This window comes from Scyliorhinus torazame, chromosome 7 (genome assembly GCF_047496885.1).
Source record: "Scyliorhinus torazame isolate Kashiwa2021f chromosome 7, sScyTor2.1, whole genome shotgun sequence".
Taxonomy (NCBI): domain Eukaryota; kingdom Metazoa; phylum Chordata; class Chondrichthyes; order Carcharhiniformes; family Scyliorhinidae; genus Scyliorhinus; species Scyliorhinus torazame.
Window position 1 is genome coordinate 202742904 of NC_092713.1, and position 19340 is coordinate 202762243.

Below are 19340 nucleotides of genomic sequence, written 5' to 3' on the forward strand. Positions count from 1 at the left end.
CTTGGGGTTTCCGCGTACGCCAGGTACCGTAGGGAGACCGTGTCTTGTCGGCCGTCTGGGAATGCCACGTAGGCGCACTGGGGGTTAGCGTGCAGCAGATGGACCCTCTCGACCAATGGGTCCGACTTGTGCGCCCGCACGTGTTTCCGGAGCAGGATGGGTCCGGGTGTTGCTAGCCAGATTGGGAGAGGGGTCCCGGAGGAGGACTTCCTGCGGAAAACAAGGAGACGTTCGTGAAGTGTCTGATTGGTGGTCGTACAGAGCAGTGACCGGATGGAGTGGAGGGCTTCCTGGAGGACTTCTTGCCAGCGGGAGACTGGGAGATTTCTGGACCGTAGGGCCAGGAGGATGGTCTTCCAGACCGTTCCGTTCTCCCTCTCTACCTGCCCGTTTCCCCGGGGGTTGTAACTGGTCGTCCTGCTTGAGGCGATGCCCTTGCTGAGCAGGAATTGACGCAGTTCGTCGCTCATAAAGGAGGACCCCCTATCACTGTGTATGTAAGCGGGGAAACCGAACAGTGCAAAGATGCTATGGAGGACCTTGATGACGGTGGTTGCGGTCATGTCGGGGCAGGGGATGGCGAATGGGAACCGGGAGTACTCGTCAACCACGTTCAGGAAGTACGTGTTGCGGTCGGTGGAGGGGAGGGGGCCTTTGAAATCCATGCTGAGGCGTCAAAGGGACGGGAAGCCTTTATCAGCTGTGCCTTCTCTGCCCGGTAGAAGTGCGGTTTGCACTCCGCACAGATTTGGCCGTCTCTGGTGGCTGTCCTGACCTCCTCGATGGAGTAGGGCAGGTTGCGGGTCTTAACAAAATGGAAAAAAACGAGTGACCCCGCGGTGGCAAAGGTCCTCGTGGAGGGCTCGGAGGCGGTCCACTTGTGCGGTAGCACATGTGCTGCAGGGCAGGGTGTCAGGAGGCTAGTTCAGCTTCCCAGGACGATACAAGATCTCATAATTGTAGGTGGAGAGTTCTATCCTCCACCGCAAGATCTTATCGTTTTTTATCTTGCCCCGCTGTGCATTATCTAACATGAAAGCAACTGACCATTGGTCAGTGAGGAGAGTGAATCTCATGCCGGCCAGGTAATGCCTGCAATGTCGCACAGCTTCTACTATGGCCTGGGCCTCCTTTTCGACTGAGGAGTGGCGGATTTCGGAAGCATGGAGGATACGGGAGAAGAAGGCCACAGGTCTGCCCGCTTGGTTGAGGGTGGCCGCCAGAGCTACGTCGGTTGCATCGCTCTCGACCTGGAAGGGGAGGGACTCGTCGATGGCGCACATCGTGGCCTTTGCAATGTCAGCTTTGATGCGGCTGAAGGCCTGGCGGGCCTCCATCGACAGGGGGAAGGTTCCGGACTGGATTAGGGGACGGGCTTTGTCTGCTTAGTTAGGGACCCACTGTGCGTAGTAACTAAAAAAACCGAGGCAGCGCTTCGGGGCCTTGGGGCAGTGAGGGAGGGGGAACTCCATGAGGGGGCGCATGCATTCAGGGTCGGGGCCTATAACTCCATTTCGCACTACGTAGCCGAGAATGGCTAGACGGTCGGTGCTAAATACGCAGTTATCTTTATTGTACGTTATGTTAAGGATTTTAGCGGTCTGGAGAAATTTTCAGATGTTGGTGTCGTGGTCCTGCTGGTATTGGCCGCAGATGGTGACGTTATCGAGATACGGAAACGTTCTGCGTAAGCCATACCGGTCAACCATTCGGTCCATCTCGCGTTGGAAAACCGAGACCCCGTTAGTGACACCGAAGGGAACCCTTAAAAAATGATAGAGCTGCCCATCTGCCTCGAAGGCAGTGCATTTGCGGTCACTAGTGCGGAGGGGTAGCTGGTGGTAGGCGGACTTGAGATCCACCGTGGAGAAGACCTTATAATGCGCGATCCTGTTTACCAGGTCGGATATGCAGGGGACAGGGTACGCGTCCAGCTGCGTAAACCTGTTGATGGTCTGACTGTAGTCAATGACCATCCAATGTTTCTCCCCGGTCTTTACCACCACTACCTGGACTCTTCAGGGACTGTTGCTAGCTTCAATGACCCCTTCCCTCAGTAGCCTTTGGTCCTCCAACCTAATGAAGGTCTGGTCCTGGGCACTGTACCATCTGCTCCTGGTGGCGACGGGTTTGCAATCCGGGGTGAGGTTCGCAAACAGGGAAGGTGAGTTGACCTTAAGGGTCACGAGGCCGCAGACAGTGAGGGGGGGTATAGGGCCGCTGGATTGGAAGTTCAGACTTTGCAAGTTACATTTGAAGTCCAACCCCAGGAGTGTAGCTGCACAGAGGTGCGGAAGGACATAAAGGTGGAAATTGTTGAATATCCTTCCTTGGACTGTGAGGTTTGCTAGGCAGAACCCCTTTATCTCCACTGAGTGGGAACCGGAGGCCAGGGAGATTCTTTGATTTACAGAGTGGGTAAAAAGTGAACAGCGCCTTACCGTGTCGGGGTGTATGAAGCTCTCCGTGCTCCCAGAGTCGATCAGGCAAGACGTCTCGTGGCCGTTGATGAAGACCGTCGTCGTTGCTGTTGCGAGTGTTCAAGGTCGATTTTGGCCCAGAGTCACCGAGGCCAGATGCAGTAGTCGCAAATTTTGATCGGGCAGTGTTCCGGCCGGGCTGGGGTCCTGGGGCCCCATCCAAGATGGCGTCTCCCATGGGTCGCACATGGTGGTCGGAGATGAACAAAATGGCGGCGCCCATCCGTCCAGCGTGGTGTCCGAGGAACAAGATGCCCGTGGGCCGCAAGTGGCCCTAGGATACGTGGGTGGCGGTGACTGCTGGCCGCCTGGGGCCCGAGGAGAAGTTCGCTGCGGCAGTCCGGAGTCGCCGCTGGAGACCGCGACCACCGCTCATGCCTGGCAGACCCCCACAAAACGGCCATTCTTGCCGCACCCTTTGCAGGTGGATGTGCGGACCGGGCAGCGCTGGCGGGGGTGCTTTGCCTGCCCGCAGAAGAAACAGCGGGGCCCATCGGAGTTGGCAGGCCGCCTTACAGCGCAGGCCTGCGGGGACACGGAGAAGGTCTGTGGGGCTGCCGCTGCAGGATTCCATGCTGCCCAGGGGGCCGCCGCGTGGTCGGGCACGTAGGATTGTGTGTTCCTGGAGGCAACGTCCATGGACCCTGCCAGGGCCTGTGCCTCGCTAAGTCCCAGGGTGTCTTTCTCTAAAAGACGCTGGGGGATCTCTGAGGAGCTCATATCTGCTACGAAGGCATCCCGGACTAGGAGTTCCGTGTGCTCACTCCCCGAAACTTGCGGGCAGCCACAGCTTCTGCCCAGCACCAATAGCGCGCGGTAGAACTCCAACGACTCCCCGGGGCTTTGCCGTCTCGTTGCAAGCAGGTGACGTGCATAGACCTGATTTACAGGGCGGATATAAAGTCCTTTTAAAAGTTTGATTGCTGCATCAAAGTCTTCCGCCTCCTCGGTGAGGGTGTAGATCCCAGGGCTTACCCTTGAGTGCAGAAGATGCAGTTTCTGCTCCCCCGAGGGTGTGCCTCCAGCCGTCTCAAGGTAGCCTTTGAAACACACCAGCCAGTGCTCAAAAATCACCGCTGAGTTCTCCGCATGGGGACTGAGTTGCAGACACTCCGGCTTGATTCGGAGATCCATCCTTTCTACTTAAGTCTAGTCTATTAATTTGATGCGCGATCAATTACTGCAAAGACGAGGTTCAGCATAACTGATGGCTTTAATAGACTAGAACAGTTCCCCAGCAGCTCAGGTACAAATGAGGGCTGCTGGGACGGCACTGACTCTTATACCCCGCCTATCAGGGCGGAGCTACATACTATACAGCCAATGGTAAACCCCCAGTGGACCAATGGAACTTCAGCCTCTCGGGTACTGCAATACAAGATAATACCACAATTGTATTTATGTTTCACTGTGTGTGTCTCTCTCCCTTTATTGACTGTATCTATGTTTCACTGTGTGTCTCTCTCTCCCTGTTTTGAGTGTATCTATGTTTCACTGTGTGTCTCTCTCTGTTTTGACTGTATCTATGTTTCACTGTGTGTGTCTCATTCTCTCCCTGTTTTGAGTGTATCACTGTTTCACTGTGTGTGTCTGTCTCTCCCTGTTTTGAATGTATCTATGTATCACTGTGTGTGTGTCTCTCGCTCCCTGTTTTGAGTGTATCAATGTTTCACTGTGTGTGTTTCTCTCCCTTTTTGAGTGTATCAATGTTTCACTGTGTGTGTCTGTCTCTCCCTGTTTTGAATGTATCTATGTATCACTGTGTGTGTGTCTCTCTCTCCCTGTTTTGAGTGTATCTGTGATGAATGATAACTGTATAACTGTACCTTTAATGTGATGATCCCTTTAAGACCGGGTTTGGAACCCTGGATGAGTCCGCCTCTGGCTCCGCCCCCCCCCCAGGGAACTCTATAAAAGGTAATGTTCAGTGGGCAGCGTGCAGTGAGCACACTTCTCGGCAGCTGTCTGGTTCTCTGTTAAGCAAAGCCTTTGAATTATCAATCTTCTCTCTCGATTTGTAATTGAGGGTATCTCAATTTAATTAGCAGAATACTTCGCGATGGACAGCGGACTAAAGCCAGAGAAGCTCAATTAGGACGCTCGGTCGCCGGAGGCCACTGAAATTTTTTAATACTGGTTCCGGTGTTTTGATGCCTATCTGAACTCCTCAGAGACTGCAGTAGATGGACCTCGCAAGCTGAGCTTACTACATGCTCGGGTGGACCACAGACTCTCCTCCGTGATCGAGAAGGCTACGACGTACGAAACAGCGGTCGAAATCCTGCAGAAGCGCTTTGTTAAGCCGATAAACGAGGTACATGCCCGACATTTGCTCTCGACCTGCCGCCAGTGTTCCGGGGAAATGTTAGACGAATACTTGGAGAGACTCACCGCGCTCGCCAGGAACTGCGATCATAAAGAGGTGACGGCAGAAGATATGAACCTACATATTCGCGATGCGTTCGTGTCCGGTATCCGATCCACGTACATCAGGCAGCGGCTCCTAGAAGACGGGGCAAAGGATCTCCAAGGCACTGTAACGCTCGCCTCTTCTCTGGAAGCGGCCCACCATAATCTCCGCACGTACTCTGCGAACCTTGTGAACCCCTCTCGATCCCCTTCAGACTCGGCCACGCTACAGGCCTGCGCCATGCGACGACCCGCTCACACCGAGGGCACACCGTGCTATTTCTGTGGGCAAGGCCAACACCCACGCCTGCGTTCCCCAGCCCGCTCCGCTATCTGCAACGACTGCGGAAAGAATGGGCACTTCGCAAAGGTCTGCCTGGCTGGGCCCAAAGGCCAGAAACAAAAGTCTCATCGGGCTCAGAAATCGAACTCCCAGGCCCACAGGTCCCGCAACGCGGCTGCGCGCCAGCCGGACACGCCCACTTCTGACGCATCATTCAAAATCCGACACATGCGACCGACAGCGGATGCCATTTTGTGACTCCCAGTGGCCATTTTGTGAGTCCGACTCAACCGAGGACTCTGACTACCCGCAAATGGGAGCGATCACTCTCGATCAATCACGGCAGAAGCACCTGCGGAACTCAATGATGCAGGTCCAAATCAACGGCTGCGACGCCCCCTGCCCATTTGACTCCGGGAGCATGGAGAGCTTTGTTCACCCAGACACGGTAAGACGCTGCTCCTTGTGCACCTATCCCGCCTCCCAAACTATCGCCCTCGCATCTGGGTCTCATTCGGTCCAAATCATGGGGTATTGTGTCGCGAACCTCGCTATTCAAGGCGCCGAATACGCCCGTTTTAAACTTTATATCCTCCCTCACCTTTGCTCCCCCATGCTGCTCGGTCTGGACTTTCAGTGCAGCCACCGAAGCCTGACACCGACGTTCGGTGGCCCCCTGCCCCCACTCACGGTATGTAGCCTGGCCGACTGAGCCTCAACTGTCAGGGGAAAAACCGTGGTTTTAATGAGTGGTCGGGCTTTGTCTGCATATCTGGGGACCCACTGGGCATAATAGGAAAAGAGCCCCAAGCACCGTTTGAGTGCCTTGAGGCTACGGGGGAGGGGAAGTTCCTTAAGGGGGCGCATGCAGTCGGCAACACTTAAAATCGCACCACCCCCCTCTTCGCAAACCTCACTCCCGACTGTAAGCCCATCGCCACCAGGAGTCGGCGGTACAGTGGCCAAGATATGACTTTCATCAAGTCAGAGGTTTAACGACTACTAAAAGGGGTCATAGAGGCTAGCAACAGCCCTTGGAGAGCACAAATATTGATGGTCCGGTCTGGGGAAAAGCAACGAATGGTGGTGGACTATAGTCAGACCATAAACCGTTTTACGCAACTCGATGCGTACCCACTTCCCCGCATAGCAGAAATGGTAACCAAATCGCCCAGTATCGGGTATTCTCCACGGTCGATCTAAAATCCGCCTATCATCAGCTCACTATCCGCCTGGAGGACCGCCCCTATACGGCCTTCGAAGCAGCCGGTTGGCTTTTTCACTTCCTCAGGGTCCCTTTAGGCGTCACAAACGGAGTCTCTGTTTTCCAAAGGGCGATGGATCAAATGGTGGACCAGTATGGCTTACGGGCTACATACCTGTACTTGAACAACGTCACCATCTGCGGCCATGACCAGCAGGACCACGACGCAAACCTGAGGAAGTTCCTCCAGACCGCCTGGGCCCTCAATCTGACATACAGCAAAGAGAAATGCGTGTTCCACACAACCCGACTAGCCATCTTCAGCTACGTCGTGGAAAACGGGATCCTGAGCCCAGACCCCGACCGCAAGTTCCTTAAGGAACTTTCCCTCCCCCGTAGCCTCAAGGCACTCAAACGGTGCTTGGGGCTCTTTTCCTATTATGCCCAGCGGGTCCCCAGATATGCGGACAAAGCCCGACCACTCATTAAAACCACGGTTTTTCCCCTGACGGTTGAGGCTCAGTCGGCCTTCAGTCGTATCAAGGCCGATATCATCAAGGCCGCCATGCACGCGGTGGACAAAACCATCCCCTTCCAAGTAGAAAGCGATGCATCAGACGTCGCCCTGGCTGCTACCCTCAACCAGGCGGGCAGACCAGTAGCGTTCTTCTCCCGAACCCTCACCGCCTCGGAAATCCGGCTCTCTGCAGTCGAGAAGGAGGCACAAGCCATAGTAGAGGCCGTGCGGCACTGGAGGCACTACCTACCTGGTAGGAGGTTCGCCTTCATCACCGACCAACGGTCGGTCGCCTTTATGTTCGATAACGCACAACGGGACAAAAAAAAGAATGATAAAATTCTGAGGTGGAGGATAGAACTCTCCACTTATACGTTCGATATTACATATCGCCCGGGGAAGCTCAACGAGTCGCCAGATGCCCTGTCCCGCGGCACGTGCACCAACGCGCAGAAAGACCACCTGAGGGCCATCCACGATGACCTCTGTCACCCGGGGGTCACCCGACTTGCTCAGTTCATCAAGTCCCGAAACCTACCTTACTCCACCAAGGAGGTCAAGGCCATGACCAAGGCTTGCCAGATCTGTGCGGAGTGCAAACCGCACTTCTACCGACCAGACAAGGCTCACCTGGTAAAGGCCTCTGGGCCCTTTGAGCGACTAAGCGTGGACTTCAAAGGGCCCCTCCCATCCATCCCCCGCAACGTTTATTTCCTCACTGTCATCGATGAATTCTCCCACTTCCCATTCACTGTCCCATGCCCCGATATGACCTCGGCCTCCGTAATCAAGGCACTGCAAAGCATCTTCACCCTGTTTGGTTTCCCCGCTTATATCCACAGTGACTGGGGTACATCATTCATGAGCGATGAGCTGCGTCGATATCTGCTCAACAAGTGCATCGCCTCGAGCAGAACGACCAGCTATAACCCGCGGGGAAATGGGCAGGTGGAGAGGGAGAACACGACAATTTGGAAGGCTGTCCTTCTAGCCTAACGGTCAAGACGTCTCCCAACCACCCGCTGGCAGGAGGTCCTACCCGCTGCCCTACACTCCATTAGGTCGCTCCTCTGTACTGCCACGAACGAGACCCCCTCACAACCGTTTGTTTGTCTTCCCCAGGAAGTCCACCTCTGGGGTCTCGCTTCCACGTTGGCTGATGACTCCGGGATCAGTTCTACTCCGGAGGCACGTGAGGAGCCATAAGACAGACCCACTAATCGAGAGGGTCCAACTGCTACACGTAAACACTCAATACGCCTACGTCAAGCACCTCGACGGCAGGTGACACCGTTTCCCTGCGAGACCTGGCACCCGCTGCCTCTCCCACCGATGGCCCCCCCTTCTACCGAAGCTCCCCACCCTGCACCGGCTGCCGACTCCGACAGCGCCCGCCCCATGGCTCCTCTTCCCCCCCAGCCGGTGCCGGCACCAATCATCCTAGTCACCCCAGATACCCCCCTGCTCCAACACGGGCAAAGACTCAGACAACCGTGCTCCCGGATATACCCCCACCGAGGACGACCGTATCCGCCGCACCACCACCGAAGCTGAGATGGTCAACACGGACAATCAGAACACCCAAAAGACTGAACATGTAATTGCACTTCCCCCCCACGACGGACTATGCATTTTTTTTAAACAGGGGGTGAATGTGATGAATGATAACTGTATAACTGTACCTTTAATGTGAGGATCCCTTTAAGACCGGGTTTGGAACCCTGGAGGACTCCACCTCCGGCTCCGCCCCACCAGGGAACTGTATATAAGGGAATGTTCAGTAGGCAGCGTGCAGTGAGCACACTTCTCGGCAGCTGTCTGGTTCTCTGCTAATTAAAGCCTTTGAATTATCAATCTTCTGTCGCGAGTCGTACTTGAGGGTATCTCAGTATCAATGTTTCACTGTGAGTGTCTCTCTCTCCCTGTTTTGAGTGTATCTATGTATCACTGTGTGTGTGTCTCTCCCTGTTTTGACTGTATCTATGTTTCACTGTGTGAGTCTCTCCCTGTTTTGAGCGTATCTATGTTTCCCTGTGGGTGTCTTTCACTGTTTCAACTGTATCTATGTTTCACTGTGTGTGTGTCTCTCTCCCTGTTTTGACTGTATCTATGTTTCAGTGTGTCTCTCTCCCTGTTATGGGTGTTTCTATGTTTCCCTGTGTGTGTGTCTCTCTCTGTTTCGACTGTATCTATGTTTTACTGTGTGTCTCTCTCCCTGTTTTGAGCGTATCTATGTTTCACTGTGTGTCTCTCTCTCTCCCTGTTTTGAGCGTATCTGTTTCCCTGTGTGTGTCTTTCTGTTTCGACTGTATCTATGTTTTACTGTGTGTCTCTCTCCCTGTTTTGAGCGTATCTGTTTCACTGTGTGTGTCTCTCTCTCCCTGTTTTGAGCGTATCTATGTTTCACTGTGTGTCTCTCTCTCTGTTTCGACTGTGTCTATGTTTTACTGTGTGTCTCTCTACCTGTTTTGAGCGTATCTATGTTTCACTGTGTGTGTCTCTCTCTCCCTGTTTTGAGCGTATCTATGTTTCACTGTGGGTGCCTCTCTCTCTGTTTCGACTGTGTCTATGTTTTACTGTGTGTCTCTCTACCTGTTTTGAGCACATCTATGTTTCCCTGTGGGTGTCTCTCTCTGTTTCGACTGTATCTATGATTTACTGTGTGTCTCTCTCTCCCTGTTTTGGCTGTATCTATGTTTCACTGTGTGTGTCTCTCTCCCTATTTTGAGTGTATCTATGTTTCACTGTGTGTGTCTCTCCCCCTGTTTTGAGCGTAACTATGTTTCAGTGTGTGTGTCTCTCCCTGTTTTGAGCACATCTATGTTTCCCTGTGGGTGTCTCTCTCTGTTTCGACTGTATCTATGATTTACTGTGTGTGTCTTTCTCTCCCTGTTTTGGCTGTATCTATGTTTCACCGTGTGTCTCTCTCTCTCCCTGTTTTGAGCGTATCTATGCTTCACTGTGGGTGCCTCTCTCTCTGTTTCGACTGTGTCTATGTTTTACTGTGTGTCTCAATGTGTTTTGAGTGTATCAATGTTTCACTGTATGTGTGCCTCTGTGTGTTTCCCTCTCTCACTGCCAGTGCGTTCGTGGGGTCCGGATGTTTGAGAAGTAAATATCTCAAGGATATCTTTTTAAGCGAATCCGAATAAAGCGAACGGATTTTTAAAATGAAATCTGCGCCCTCAGATTAAATTACATGTTCTGAATGGAAATTCCGTTCCATAAAACCATGTCTTGACAGTGCAACCTTTGAATCTGGATCCAAACTTGGAACCAGGAGGAAATGACTAAACCACACACCCCACCCCGCACGTCTCCGCTCCAAATCTCCACTCCCAGGGAAAGTCTAAACAACCTTTGGAGCCTCAGGAAAAGTTCAGAGTCCTTTTTCTCCAACTCTCCGTTCGAGATGGGATACCATTTGTAAAATCCAAACCATCTTTGTTGGATCGCAGGAGGTCGCCCAGCAACATAGGGAGTGATCCAGGAGTTACTATCTGCTCTATCAATGTCACTCGTCGCTTTGTGGGTCTTTTGGGTGAGCTCCGCCGCTGCTGTGTCTCCCACAGGTGAGAATGAAGCATTCCCTCACCTCTCAACCTCCTCAGCGATGAGGGAGTCCCTCCCCTTTCTCCCTGGTTAGGTGAGCAGGGTGGGCGGGGGGAGTGAAACATTTGACTGAAGCACGCTTTTCACATCATGAGCATGTGCTAAAATCCTTCACAGCCAACTTTGTTTCACATTCACCCGTGGGCGATGGGTGTTCTGAGCGAGATGGGCAATAAATGCCTCTGAGAAACGCCTTCTGATTGAGAAACTCCTGAAGTGTAGCAGCCACTTGGTTGAATAGCCTTTCCTGAGTAGTTCATAATCAATTCATTAGTTTGGAAGTGTAGCCCATGCTAGGCAAGAGAAGTAGAATTACTAACATGCTGCAGATATGAATGTTACAGGTTAGAGGGCCGATGAATCGCTCAAGAGGGTGGGTGATGAAGAGAGACAGGAAATATTTCCTGCAGGATGGTAGAGCTGGAAGTGTTCTGGGTGAGGTGAAGCAGTAGGGTCTGGTACATGCAGGGTTAATGTGGGTGCAGTAATGTGCTTGTAGTTGTGAGTTGTTAATAAAGACTAGTAAAAATACTCGTCAGACCTATTCAGACACAGACTGAATTAGGACGACGTGGAGTTTATGAGATGGGTGTTAGCGAAGATTCTGGAGTTGGGCTCGCATCAGTTGATTATTGGGGGGGGCAGGGGAGGGATTTTTATACGGTCATGAATCCGAGCTTGGACCGGTCGAGTCCCAAGTTGGCGAGGGCATCGACAGTGGCAAAGGAGCTGAGGGGGTTTATGGAGCGCAGTGGGGCGATGGACCTATGGAGGTTTGGGAGGCCGAGGGCAAAGGAGTTTTCAGACTTTCCTATGTGCACCAGGTGTACTCCCGGATTGTTTTTTTGTGTTGGACAGGACTTTGCTGGCAGGGGTGGTCGACTCGGCGTATTCAGCGATTGTGGTTTCTGACCACGTGCCGCACTGGGTGGATTTATGGGTGGCCTGGGAAGGAGCGGCGGCTGCAGTGGAGGCTGGATTTTGGTTGCTGATGGATGAGGAGATGTGTGAGCGGGTGAGGGCTGCATTCAGGGCTACATGGAGCTGAACGACACGGGGAGGTCATAGCCGCCACGCTGTGAGAGACACGTGAGGCTGTAGTCAGGGGGGAGTTTATATTAACTTGTGCGCATAGGGAAATAACGGAGCGGGTGGAGTGGGCAAGACTGGTGGATGGGATTTTGAGGGTGGACAGGAGATATTCGAAGGCGCCGGAGGCAGGGCCATTGAAGGAGAGGCAGAGGAGGGCGGCATGGTGGCGCACTGCTGCCTCACGGCGCTGAGGACCCGGGTGATCCCAGCCCTGGATTACTGTCTATGTGGAGTTTGCACATTCTCCCCATGTCTGTGTAGGCTTCTTCTCCACAACCCAAAGACGTGCAGATTAGGTGGATTGGCCACACTAAATTGCCCCTTAATTGGAAAAAGATAATTGGTACTTGTGGTGAATGTATTCACCATAATGCATGCATGATACCATAACGTGTTACCTATGACCTGGAAGTGGTGATATGAACTGCTTCCAGGTACTGTACTGTTACCCCGGTATGGCTCCACCTCTGGCTCCGCCCACACCGGGGCATATATAGGCCGGCCTCTTGTGGGCGGCATTCATCTGTACTACTGACTCTGGCTCAGCAAGTTTACGACTAATAAAGCCTTATGTTCACTTGCTCTCGCTGCCTCTCTGTGGATTGAAGGTACATCAATTTATTAGTCATAGACAGCACCATGGAAGCCGCTTTAAAGCTAAATTTATTAGTCATAGGCTCGAACTTGGCGCCCGCATGTCCGAAGCCAAGGAAATATTTGAACATTGACTTCGATGCTTCGAGGCCTATATCGACTCCTCAGCAACGGCTCCCTCGGAGACCCTCAAACTGCGACTCCTCCATGCTCAGGTGAGCCATTGAATCTCGGTAATGATTGAGAAAGCGGCCACGTATGAGGAAGCGGTCGCAACCCTCAAGGCGCACTTCATGAAGCCCGTGAATCTAGCCTCCAACTCCTCCCACTCTGTTATTTTCCTATGCGCCCAAATTAATATAAACTCCCCCCTGACTACAGCCTCGAGTGTCTCTCACAGCGTGGCGGCTATGACCTCCCGTGTCGTTCAGCTCCATGTAGCCCTGAATGCAGGCCTCACCCGCTCACACATCTCCTCATCCATCAGCAACCAAAATGCGTGAACGAGGTGTTCGCTAGGCACCTCCTCATTACTCGCCGTCAACGGGCCGGAGAATCGTTGGACGAGTATCTGGAAACCCTGACCTTACTCGCAAGAAACTGCAGCTACCGAGATGTGACGGCTGAGGAGCATATGAACTCACAGATCCGGGACATTTACGTGGCGGGGGTCCGCTCGAACTATATCAGGCAGCGCCTGCTGAAAAACGGGACCTCCAACCTGCGGGACACGGTAAAGCTAGCGACCTCGCACGAGGTGGCCTACCAGAACCTCAGCGCGTTCCCTGCGGGCCCGGGCCCGGCGACCCCCCTCCTGGACACTTATCAGGCCTGCGCCGCGCGTCTGCCAGCCCAGCCCGGAGAACCACAATGCTACTTCTGTGGCCAGGGCCAACACCCCCGGCAGCGCTGCCCAGCCCGCACGGCGACGTTGAGCGACTGCAGGAAAAAGAAGCACTACGCGAGAATCTTCCTGGGCCGATCTAAGGCCCAGAAATCGAAAACGCACCAGGCCCGACACATGTGCTCACAGCGCCACAGACCCCGCAATGTGGCTGCGTCCCTGCCCGGAACGCCCTCCCCTGACGCGTCATCGGCATCGTACGAATTGTGGGGGCCGCCATCTTGGCCACCAGCCCCAGCAGCGACCGATGGGGGTGGCCATCTTGGGCGCCATCTTCGACCCCTTCCAACACGTGCGACACATCATGGGGGCTGCCATCTTGCGACTCCACCGACCACGCAGGCTACCCACAGCTGGGCGCGGTGACTCTCGACCAGTCGCAGCCGAAACCACTGAGGAACTCCATAATGGTCGTCCGGGTCAACAGGCACGAGACCCTCTGCCTCTTCGACTCCGGGAGCATGGAGAGCTTTGTCCACCCCTACACGGTAAGGGGCTGCTCCCTCCACACCTACCCCACCTCACAAACAATCTCCCTTGCCTCCGGTCTCATTCGGTCCAGATCCGGGGGTACTGTATCGTCAACCTCGCAATACAGGGCGCAGAGTATACCCGTTTCAAGCTCTACGTCCTCCCCCACCTCTGCGCTCCCCTACTGCTCGGATTGGATTTTCAGTGTAATCAGTGAAGCCTGACCTTACAGTTCGGCAGACCCTTGCCCCCCCTCACAGCAGCTTTGCGATCCTCAAGGTCTCCCTCCCCCTTCACTCTTTGCAAACCTCATTGCGGACTGTAAGCCCATTGCCATCAGGAGCAGGCGGTACAGCTCGCTAGACATGGTATTTATTAAGTCAGACGTCCAGCGACTGTTGAGTGAGGGGATCAGAGAGGCCATTAACAGCCCCTGGAGAGCGCAAGTGGTGGCCGTCCAGACCGGGGAAAAGAACCGGATTGTTGTGGACTACAGCCAGACAATTAACCGGTTCACGCAACTAGATGGGTACCCCCACCCACTGCATAGCGGAGATGGTCAACCAGATCGCACAGTACCGGGTGTTCTCCACGGCAGATCTGAAGTCTGCCTTCCACCAGCTCCCAATCCGCCCCGAAGAGCACCACTACACTGCCTTTGAAGCAGCCGGCCGACTCTTCCACTTCCTCAGAGTCCCATTCGGCGTCACTAATGGGGTCTCGGTCTTTCAGAGAACGATGGACCGAATGGTGGACCAGTACGGTTTGCGGGCGACATACCCGTACTTGAACAAGGTGACCATTTGCGGCCATGACCAGCATACCATGACGCCAACCTTCAGAGGTTCCTCCAAGCCGCCCAACCCTCAACCTTACATACAACAAAGAAAAGTGTGTCTTCTGTACTACCCGACTGGCCATCCTCGGCTACGTCGTGGAGAACGGAGTCCTAGGGCCCGACCCCAACCGCATGCACCCCCTCACAGAACTCCTCCCTCCCCACAGCCTCAAGGCCCTAAAACGATGCCTGAGGCTGTTCTCATACTATGTGGGCAAAGCCCGCCCACTGATTCAAATCACCAGTTTCCCCCTGACGGATGAGGCCTGCTCGGCCTTCAGCCGCATCAAGGCCGATATCACCAAGGCTGCAATGCACGCGGTGGATGAGTCCATCCCATTTCAGGTAGAGAGCGACGCATCCGACGTCGCACTGGCCGCCACACACAACCAGGCGGGCAGGCCAGTAGCATTTTTCTCTAGGACCCTCCACGCTTCTGAAATTCGACACCCCTCGGTCGAGAAGGAAGAACAAGCCATAGTGGAAGCCTTGCCGGTAGGAGGTTCACCCTCATCACCGACCAACGATCGGTTGCCTTCATGTTTGACAATTCACAATGGGGCAAAATAAAAAATGATAAAATCTTGAGGTGGAGGATCGAACTCTCCACCTACAACTACGATATCAAGTTTCGTCCTGGGAAGCTCAACGAGCCCCCAGGTGCCCTGTCTCGTGGCACATGCGCCAGCGTGCAAGATGACCGGCTTTGGGCTATCCACAATGACCTCTGCCACCCGTGGGTCACCAGGCTTACCCATTTCGTTAAGAACCGTAATCTGCCATTCCCCTCCGAGGAGGTCAAGGCCATGACCAGGGACTGCCAAGTCTGCGCTTACATCCCCCCCTCCCCGCTGCCCGCCACCACTCACAGCGCCCCATAAGCCCCCCTGGGTCTCCTGTATTGTCCCGCGCTGCCACTGCCGCCACCCATCACCCCCCACCCTACCCCCGCACCCCAACCATCTCCGACATCCCGGACTGAGGCTCAAGCTCCAGACACAATGCCCCTGGAGTCACCACCTGCGACAACTGTGCCCGCCGCACCGACAGAGCTGCGGTGGTCAAAGAGAACGATCCGGCCTCCAGATAGATTGAATATTTAATGACCTCACGTCACCCCCGCTGGACTTTTTTAACAGGGGGTGAATGTGGTGAATGTATTCACCATAATGCATGCATGGTACCATAACGCATGACCTATGACCTGGAAGTGGTGATATGAACTGCTTCCAGGTACTGTACTGTAACCCTGGTATGGCTCTGCCTCTGGCTCCGCCCACACCGGGACATATATAGGCCGGCCTCTTGTGGGCGGCATTCATCTGTACTACTGACTCTGGCTAGGCAAGTTCATGACTAATAAAGGCTTATGTTCACTCGCTCTTGTTGCCTCTCTGTGGATTGAAGGTACATCAGTACTCTAAATTTTTTTTTAAAGGAGAGGCAAAGGCTCCAGTTGGAGTTTGGGCCAGTTTCTACAGGGAAGGCAGTGGGGCAGTTGCGGAGAGCCAGAGGGGCAGTGTATGAGTCCGGGGAGAAGGCGAGCAAAATGTTGGCCCATCAGTTGCAATAGCAGGAGGTGGAGAGGGAGATTGGTTGAGTTAGGGATAATAAGGGCAAGGTGGTGATGGACCTGGAGGGGCTGAATGGGGTGTTTGAGGCGTTTTATAGGAGGTTGTACGAGTTGGCGCCCCCAACCGGGAAGGAGGGAATGCAGCGTTTCCTGGATGGCTTAGAGTTTCCCAATGTGGAGGAGGGGCTGGTTCAGGGATTGGGGGCCCCAATTTGGCTGAGGGAGGTGATGGAGAATATAGGGGCGATGCGGGCAGGAAAGGCCCCGGGGCCTGACTGGTTCCAGGTAGAGTTTTATAAAACGTTTGGGCGGGCCTGGGGCCACTACTGGTGAGGGCATACAATGAAGCAAGGCATAGAGTGAATGCCACCGCCCCCCCCTCCCCTCCCCTACATTGTTGCAGGCTTCCATCACCCTGATTTTGAAGAGGAACAAGGACCCGGAGTAGTGTGGGTCGTGCCGACCAATATCGCTATTGAACGTTATTGGTGATGGTGTTGGCATCACGAATCGAAGACTGCATCCCGGGGGTGATAGGTGAGGATCAGATGGGTTTTGTGAAGGGGAGGCAGTTCTTGGCGAATGTGAGGAGGCTACTCAATGTAATTATGATACCTTTGGAGGGGCAGGAGGTGGAGTTAATGCTGGCGATGGACGCGGAGAAGGCGTTTGATCGGTGGAGTGTGTATAGGTGCTGGAGCGGTTCGGGTTCGAGCAGGGGTTTGTGGATTGGGACCGGCTCTTATATAAGGCGCCAGTCGTGAGCATGGGCTGGTGTTGCCGAGTATGATAAACTATTATTGGCCGGGGAATATTGCTATGGTTAGGAAATGGGCTGTGGGGGATGGGTCAGTGTGGAGGTGAGTGTCGGCAGCATCATGCAGGGTTACGTGTTTGAGGGATTTGTTGTTGGCGCCTTTACTGTTCTTGCCGGCCAGGTACTCCGCGAGCCCAGTGGTGGGGTCGCCCTAAGGGTGTGGGACCAGTGGAGGCAGCAACTGGGGCTGGAGGATACCTCGGTGTGGGTGTTGATCTGTAATAACCATAGGTTTGCACCGGCGGGGCTGGATGCAAGGTTTCGAGGGTGGCAGCAGGCAGGCTTTGAGCGCATTGGCAGCTTGTTTCTAAGGGGCAAGTTCGCAGAACTGGAGGACCTGGAGGAAGTGTATGAACTGCCCAGGGAGAATGGCTTTAGGTACCTGCAGTTTGGGACTTTGTAAGGAGAGAGGTGCCGTCCTTTCCTGGGCTGCCGCCCCTGGGGACAAGGTGCTGTGGAGGGACGAAATAGGGGAGGGGAAGGTGTCAGATATCGATAAGAAGTTGATGGAGTGTGAGGGAGCCCTGATGGGGGTATTGAGCATAAATGGGAGAAGGAGCTGGGAGGGGAGGGGAGGGGAAACGTGGGCAGAAGCCTTTCAGAGGGTACATGCATCCTCATCATGTCTGAGGTCAAGCCTCGTCCAGTTTGAAGTGACCCATATGACAGTGGTGAGGATGAGTAGGTTCTTTGCGGGGGTAGAGGATACATGTGGGGTGGGCCCGCGAATCACGTCAACATGTTCTGGGCGTGTCCGAGATTGAGGGGGTTCTGGCAGGTGTTCTCTGATGCGATGTCCTAGGTGCTGGGTGTGCAGGTGGTTCTGAGTCCAGAGGTGGCGATATTCGGGAAGACCCGGGAATTCAGGGAGACGAGAGGCTCATGTTTTCGCCTTTGCCTCCCTCCAGTTCTTTTCTATGTGTCCTGACTCGCAAAGCTATACAGCTGATTAAATTAAATTGGCAGCGAGCTGACCCATATAGCCATTGTAGATCATTCTTCAGGCAGAAGCGCGCTCCTGCCATTTTAGAAAATCCGCCATGAACTGGGAAGAGCCATTGTTCAATGAAGAACAATACCACCTTGGAAGTCTGCAATCTCTTAAAGCTGTACCCACACTTTCAAAAATATTCAAAATGGATCGCAGTTTCACGCTTCTGACTCCACTGGGATTCACATACGTCTCAAACCAGGCAGAGAATTCAAGTCCACGGATGGGAAATGTTTTTTAGATGTAGCATTGCTACAGGCCCGAATAAAATATCAGAAGCGGAACAACACGCTTCTTTACTGGATCTGAATTGGACCAATTGCGGAGGACAACATTGCATGGCATGTTAGCGATGAGTCATCTGCCAAACCTGATCATGTTTTTAAAATCCTTCAATGTTTATCTCAACCTGAGATTCAATAAAATATTGCCAAATTTAATAAGAGAGGCCAACTGCCCGGGGAGCCTGTTGATTCCTCAGAAACGATCTCTTACAGGCTTGCCGAGGGATGTCAATGTGACGATTTAATGACTAAGTTCATCTAAGACAGAATCGTGGTGGGTGTTGCAGATGATTCGCTCTCATCCTACAAGTTAAAGATGACAAGGACGAGGGACGAAATAGGGGAGGGGAAGGTGTCAGATATCGATAAGAAGTTGATGGAGTGTGGGGGATATTGAGCATAACTGGGAGAAGGAGCTGGGAGGGGAGGGGAGGGGAAACGTGGTTAGGTTATTGAGCTGGTTAGACTGAGTTATTCAAACATCACAGGATCATCCCAAGGGGAGAGACCATTACATGGGGCAGAAACCAAACCCTCGATCCAGTCTATCAGGTCATAGAAAGGACCATCCAAGTGAAGGAAACAATTCCTGAACCACCCAGCAGAGTGACCTTGCCAGCGCTGTGGCGCAAAGTTACTTCACAGCAAAGCTCGGTGTCTGTGAGCAATGCCCAAGGCATCCACTGCAACCGACAGGGGCACTTGGGTAAACTGTGCAAGTCAAAACCCCAGCACTGCACAGACATCCCAAAGATAATCCACTAAGTTGAGAACAAACACCATGAACACACACACACATTCTTCTTGGTGACATCAGAGAATGCAACTCTTCATTTTTGAATGCAGACATCTTGGGAGGTGGTCATCTAACAAACTTTAACTTAAATTCGTGAACCAGATGACAGTCCTGTCAGGCGAGGAACTGTGGTTCCAAGACCTTTGGATTTCAATGATAGACATGCCACTCTCTGGAGCACGGTCTCTGACTCGCAGTCATCAACATGGAGCCACTGAGGTATGGTGACAAACAGATCTTTGAACTGATGTACATTGTCTGGAATCAGTCTTTTTCTCTTCTGAGCAGCGATGCCTGCGCAGCCCTTGATCTCCTCCAGATGGTAGAAGATGCCAAGACTAGGGTCAACAGCAGGCTACCTCCAATTACGATGATGGTACAGCTGGTAGTCTTACCAACCACTGTGCACACACAGCAACGTCCACCCAGGGTACCAGAACCAATAGGGAATCTGGAACCTCATATCGGTCTCACA

The 19340-nt window shown here is 53.4% G+C and overlaps 1 protein-coding gene across 2 annotated transcripts in view; it reads left to right on the top strand.

Annotated features, from left to right (window-relative positions):
• Nucleotides 1-10228: 10228 nt before the first annotated feature.
• LOC140426787 (acid sphingomyelinase-like phosphodiesterase 3b) overlaps nt 10229-19340 on the top strand; it is a 49310-nt gene continuing 40198 nt past the window's right edge. For both annotated transcript variants that reach the window (XM_072511952.1, XM_072511953.1), the window contains exon 1: nt 10229-10465. In XM_072511952.1, coding sequence (XP_072368053.1) covers nt 10405-10465 — 61 coding nt within the window. In that variant the 5' untranslated portion in view covers nt 10229-10404. The remainder of the gene's footprint in view (nt 10466-19340) is intronic.